This window comes from Chinchilla lanigera, unplaced genomic scaffold (assembly GCF_000276665.1).
Source record: "Chinchilla lanigera isolate Chin_1 unplaced genomic scaffold, ChiLan1.0 scaffold00067, whole genome shotgun sequence".
NCBI lineage: Eukaryota > Metazoa > Chordata > Mammalia > Rodentia > Chinchillidae > Chinchilla > Chinchilla lanigera.
The window spans coordinates 11,105,516-11,112,289 of record NW_004955468.1 but is presented as its reverse complement, the minus strand read 5'-3'; the positions used below and the strand labels follow the sequence as shown (position 1 = coordinate 11,112,289).

The 6,774-nt window shown below is 38.6% G+C and overlaps 1 protein-coding gene across 1 annotated transcript; it reads left to right on the top strand.

Annotated features, from left to right (window-relative positions):
- The first annotated feature begins 4,924 nt into the window (after positions 1 to 4,924).
- LOC102006233 (olfactory receptor 10J4-like) lies at positions 4,925 to 5,866 on the top strand. The gene has a single exon (XM_005400170.1). It carries the CDS (start codon positions 4,925 to 4,927, stop codon positions 5,864 to 5,866), a length of 942 nt encoding a protein of 313 aa, XP_005400227.1.
- The last annotated feature ends 908 nt before the right edge of the window (positions 5,867 to 6,774 follow it).

Here is a 6,774-nt window from a genome sequence, read left to right as displayed (position 1 = left end):
TTTTTTAATTCTTTATATATATATATTAAGACTATAGACACATGTGAAAATCTATTTGGGCTATAGATAATGAGATAAATTTAATATATGGAGGATGATCTGCCAGAGTTGGGGCCAGGGGCCAAATTGAGCGAAAGATTCCAAAATGAATTTAGGTCCTCTGAAAAGCACAGAAGAGATAACAAATACCAGTTTAATAGTGTAAAGTTCATACAACGGAACTTAGGGACAGAATTGATGATTCTATCAGAAATATCAAACTGGCTTCATGTGTCAGAGTACCTGAAGGTCATCACTGTGTGTTTCTGGCAGCAAATGTCTCTGCTTAAACCCCTCTTGGAAACTGTTATTTTTCCTTTCTCATAGATGAAGAGTTATTCTATAAGTTGTTAAGTGCCCCTTCCTTGCGACTGGAAAAAGGCACAGAAAATGCGGCATGGATCCTAGCATGACAAAATCCACCCCAAAATAGAAAATTAGGCTTTTCATCCACAGAGATGCTCCTAACAGCTTAGCTCACTCTGTCCTCCCAAGTGTTCTACCATTATGGGTTTGGGGATGGGGTAATGAGCTGACTTGATAATGAGGTCTCCAGGTACTCAGCTGTTTGGATTGTGTTTTTGCCTTTGATCATTTGGGAATATCAGCTGCATTTCAGAGAGAGAGATCCAGCATTTGAGACAAGGGATTGGTACTTTATTAAGAACCCCCAATCCAGAATGTACACTTCTTTCATCATATGGGACCTAGGAAAATCTGAAGGAATTTAACGTGACTTTTCCTCTCCTTGCTGCAACCTCTGAGACAGACATCATTTCCTTCTTCATTGTGTATTGTTTTTAGGTGTAACATTCTGGGGGGTGTCTAGAGATTTATTACCAAATAAGGAATTCCTGTTAAACCATAGAGCTGCTCGATAAGACTTCACTGACCCTCTGATTAAGAAACTCACCAACTATTCATATAATAGCATATTTCCACAAAGTTATCTAGAGGTAAACAACTGTTGTTTTTTTTTTTATTTTACAGAGAACAATGACAAACATCTTAGAAATATTTCATAAGAATTAGTACATTAGAATTAGTACATTAGAATTAGTACATTAGAACAGTGGATTAGAATCCACTGTTTCACACAGTCAAATTTCCAGAGTGGTGGATGTGCTGTAGTCAGGAGCACAACTTTCCAGAAGACCATAGAAATGATGTACCAGGTGAGTATTGCTTTTTTTATCTGCTGGGTTGGTGAGTGTGTGTTAGAGCCTGTACTCAGTCATCACATAGCCAGTGGCAGTCTACACAAGAAGCAAAACATGTGTCTGAGAGTGAAGAATATGAGAATTTGTACATGTAAATCAATAGTTTAATGTAGAAAAGGGCAACATAAAACACTTGAAAGGCCTTTCACTGGAGTTTATCCCAAGGCTCTTTATCAATCTAAAGTCTGCAGGAGCCAAGTCCACCTTGATAATCTGTCTCTTCCTGGCTTTATTTATTTATTTATTTTTAAATTTTTGGTACTGGGAATTGAACTCAGGACCTTGCACTTGCCAGGCAGGTGCTGTGCTGCTGAACTATATCTCTGGCCCTCTTTGCCAGGCTTTAACACAACACTTACAGCTGTGACTACTGAGCACATTGGGTTGATGAAGACATGGTTATTCCTGGTAAGATTAAGACAAATTAAGCGTTAAGCAAACCCAAGTTCTCAGAAGGTTATTAAAACTCCAGGAAATGATCTGGTGAATATGTTCCTTTCTCTACAAAAAAATGAACTAGTATATAGTATAGTCATCTTGAATTGGGTTAGGGACAAGTCTTCTATCACTTGCCTTGTCACTTATTTGAAAGAGAGGAAAGGCAATAAAAACCTCAAACTCAAAAACATTAACTGAATTCTGTGGTTTCCGTCCATCTGTACACACCCTATTTTATTATCTCTCATCTTTTCTTCTCTACCTCCATTTCTAGATTCTAGATGAGTAATCCTACTCCTACCTATGTTTTAAATTTTACCTAGTTCTCCCTGTACCTCTATACTGATTGTTCTGTTAAGAGTCTCCCACATAATAGTACTGAGAAAGAGGGTTTTTTTTAGGGTGTTATTAATTTAGAGCTGACAAATAGTCTGGAGGAGAAAAGAAATTGAATCTAAGCCAAAGGCATAAGTAAGGCTTTTTTGGTTAAGAGAATTAAGTTATAAGAATAAAATGTATGAATTTCAACATATCCAAATGGAATGCACACTAAACATATGGTAATGGGCTCCAAATTATCAGTTATATACCAGACAGGATCTGGATAGTCCCAGTTATATTAGCGTTTTCCTAGTTACATTAGTTGCAGAAGCTATAGTGACCCAAGGGAGAATAAAATGTTGAGCATTATCAACAGGGTATTAGAGGCAGAGAGGAATATTGTGCTCTATCTAATTCTACCTATATTAGGGTAGTAGCCATAGCAGTGCATGAATCTGCTCAAAGCACCTTCAGAAAGATTTCAGTGAAGCATGAAAAAGTCTATGTGAGCAAATGGATGAGAAATGATAAAATTTATACAATCAAGACTAGGGTAATCAAAAGATGGTTTACTACTACGAATGTTAGAATGAATCCCACTGCTCCACTGCTATGCTACTCCTGCTATAAATTTAAAGTGATTCATTTGAGCACTCTGGGAGGCTGAGACAGAAGATTACAAGTACAAACTCAGCCCAAGCAGCTTAGCAAGACTGTCTCAAAACAAAACATTTAAAAAGAGGATGGGGTGGCTGGTGATGTAGCTCAGTGGGTTCAATCCCTACTACTGCAAATATATTTAAAATGAAAATCTGACATTTTATGAAAAATAAAAAGGAATAACTACCCCTAAAATTATTTAATAAGGGTTTTGTGTCAAGTACCAGTTCAAATTCTTCAAATATGTCAACCCTCATAGTAACTGTGTTATATTGCTGTAAACAACTTACAAATGAGTTTGAATATTGTGCTTCAAATTTTGAAGAACTATTGAAAGAATTTATGATGAAATGTTAAACAAGTAGCTGTTTGAAAAGAACACAATGACGGTATTCAGCAGAAGACATAGACTAAGACCAAAGGAAAGAGGGTGATTAGGTAGATCATTTCAGTGATCAGAGGCAATGATGTTTGTTAGAAGCTGGGTGTTGGTAGAAAGTATAAGGAAGTGAGAGAGAGAGCAGCATGTTTTACGAGGCACTGGTATTGTGTTGGGTGGAACAGGGAAGAGGTAAGTAGGTCCACTTTCAGCTTTCATTTATTTTCCCTTCCTTCCTGTGGCCCGAATTCAAGGAGACAAGCTAAAAACCTATGGCAGTGACATAGGAAAACATTTCTCATGATCTTACAGGGTATCTGTCTAGATGAGGGTCCTGGGTAGGAAAAGCCATTGCAGAGACCTTGCAGAGGACTTGGTATTGAATGCTACTGGCAGCGTTGGTAGGGTATCAGTCTCACCGGACCACTGGGGAAATAATTCAAGATGTGTTGAGGAGGAGCTAAAGACCTGGGCACTTTCAGTATTTCACCTGTTTCTCCCTGATCTAAACCCAGCTCTCCAACGGCCAAGTAGTTCTTTCTTTAAATAATTTTCCTGAGGTATAATCACTATCTAACAACCTGAATATGGTTAACATATACATTTGATGAGTTTGAACATAAGCCTATGAAAGACACGCCTATCTCCTTCAAAATGTCCTTGTAGCTTCATCTTCTGCTTTGTTGTTTGAGGCTGAGGCCTATATTCTGAAATTTTTTAAAATTTAAAATGTAGTATTGTTGGATTAATTATCATGCTGCATAGCAAATTTCAAGAACCGAATCATGTTGCATACCAGAAATTTTTTTTTTTTGCAGAGCAAGATCTATCCATTTCCCCCACTTTTGTGGTTGATAACCATTAGTTGAATATTTTAACTAACTCTTATGGACGTAATTATGCAATAATTGTCTTTGCATTCCTAATTTATATTACTTAGCACAATACCTACCAGGTTTGTCCATATTGTTGTGAACATGGCAGAATTTTCTTTTTTACAACTGAATTCCATTCAGATATATGCCACATTTTTATTTATTCAGTTGGCAATGGACATATCAGATGATTCCATAATTTTCTGCTATGTATGCATGGTGCCACAATGAACATGAATGTACAAGTATGTCTTTAAGGTCATGATTGCAATTTTCAATTCAGTTACATGAAAGGATGCTCTCATTAGTGAAATGCAAATGTGAATCACAATATCACCTCCCAATAGGATGAAATACTATATATATATATATATATATATATATATATATATATATATATATGGACAACAAGTGCTAGATAGTGTTTGGAGAGAAGGAGCACTTATACACAGTTGGTGTAAATGTAAAGTGGTGCAGCCCCATGGAAAACAGTAAGAAAGTAGCTCTTATAATTAATAATAGAGGGGCTGGGGATTTAGCTCAGTGGCACACCGCTTGCCTGGCAAGTGTGAGGTTGTGAGTTCGGTTCCCGGTACCGGAAAAAAAAACTAACTAACTAACTAAATAATTAATAATAGAAGTACCATATGCCAGCAATTCCATTTCTGGAAATATAAACAAGAACTTATAATCAGCTAGCTTTTTCCACAAATTTCTTCTAATGTATTTCTTTTCTCCCTCTTATTGATGCCCATGCCCTCAGTGGTAACATCCTGGGTGCACACTCCTACAGTATCAAAGAAGAGGGTGGGCAAAGAAGACTGAGAACAACTAGCTGACCGCCAATGAACCCCAGGGTCTGCAGCAGTGCTCCAGGCTGGACACTCTCTGGACTGACCATGCTGGTCCAGGCTGATGTGCTTCATGTTTGACTCATCCTATTTTTCCTTTCTGTTCTCATCTCCTTCAAACCTGGACCAGCTACAATGCTGATGCCACAGCCTAATTACACTTTTGTTACCAAATTCCTCTTTGAAGGTTTCTCCAGTTTTGGGTGGCAGCACAGGCTTGTCCTTTTTGTTGTTTTTCTACTGTTGTACCTGGTGACACTGTCTGGCAATGTGATTATTGTGACCATTATTCTCCTGGACCGTCACCTTCATACTCCCATGTACTTTTTCCTGAGCATACTGTCGATCTCTGACACTTGCTACACTGTGGTCATCATTCCTCGTATGCTTTATGGTCTTCTGTGTCCTCAGAAAATGATTTCCTTTGAAGACTGTGCCACCCAGCTCTTCTTCTATCTAACTTTTGGCATCAACAACTGCTTCTTACTTATGGCCATGGGATATGACCGCTATGTGGCCATCTGCAATCCCTTAAGGTATTCACTTATCATGGGCAAGAGGGCTTGTGTCCAGCTGGCTTTGGGATCACTGGGAATTGGCTTGAGCATGGCCATTGTCCAGGTAATGTCTGTGTTTAGTTTGCCCTTTTGTGATGGCTTTGTCATCTCCCACTTCTTCTGTGATGTGAGACCCCTGCTGAAACTGGCCTGCACAAATACCACTGTCAATGAGATCATCAACTTTGTTGTCAGTGTCTTTGTCCTTATTCTACCCATGTGTGTGGTTTTCATCTCCTACGTCCTCATTATCTCCACCATTCTTAAGATTGCTTCAACAGAGGGTAGGAAGAAGGCCTTTGCCACATGTGCCTCCCACCTCACAGTGGTCACCATCCACTATGGCTGCACGTCAATCATCTACCTCCAGCCCAAGTCCCAGAGTTTCCTGGGGCAGGACAGACTCATCTCAGTGACCTACACTGTCATCACACCCCTGTTGAACCCTTTGGTGTACAGCCTGAGAAACAAGGAGGTCAAAGATGCTCTGCGCAAAGCTTTGCGAAGAAAGCCAATCTCCACTTAGGAAAAGTTAGGAAGGCCTCTCCTTTTAGTGTAGAGATATGTATCTTTTAAAGCTATTTTAATAACACCTTCATGTGTGAGATCACAAACAGCAGAATGAGATTCACTAGATGCTAATCTAGAGAATTCCTTTGGTCCAGTCATTGTTTTCTGTACCCAGCCCCAGAGTTATTGGAAAATTAATTCCCTACACTTATGAATGTAGAGGGAAAATTAATATACTGGGATCAAACAAGCCCAGAAGATGGACACACATTTTTTTTGAAGATCTTGATCCAATCTACTTGTTTCCTATGTAACTTTTCACAACTTTCCATTCTTCGCTCAACTCTTTCAAATCTAGACCCGCCTTAGTGCCAAAGCCAAACTTTATACGTACTTTTATTCACATCCACACAGCTACAACTATGAGAATGTTTTGAGATGCAACAATGCATTACATAGTAAGGTTTCAATCAATGATAGTGTATGCAGTGGTATATGCTATATAAGTGAGGCAGATGTGAGACTATCTATGTTCATACCAGTGCACTCTTTGATACTCATACTAATGAAATTGCCTAAGAATATATCTATCAGAACGGATCTCTGTCATCAGAAAACTAGGGGCCATAGTCATACCATTCCAGTAAGACATCAAAGGTAACAAAGTTTTAAAGCTGATAAGAATTAGATTTGGAGCCATTTCAGAAAGATTTCTTTGTTATTGGTAGGGATGCTGGAGTAATTTGTGTATCCACTGTAACATGTAAGTGAGGAGACACAAATATATATGCCCCTCTGTGATAGGCTTTCTTATGCTGTTTTATTATGTATTAATGTGGTATCACAACCTGTGGAATCTTCAAAAACCAGGCAACACACGCTTCAAGTGGATGGAACTGCCCTGACCCAAGAATAAGGAGTATA

What these genes read in the sequence shown, in the direction of transcription:
- LOC102006233 (XM_005400170.1), top strand. Translation starts at nt 4,925, where the DNA reads ATGCCACAGCCTAATTACACTTTTGTTACCAAATTCCTCTTTGAAGGT.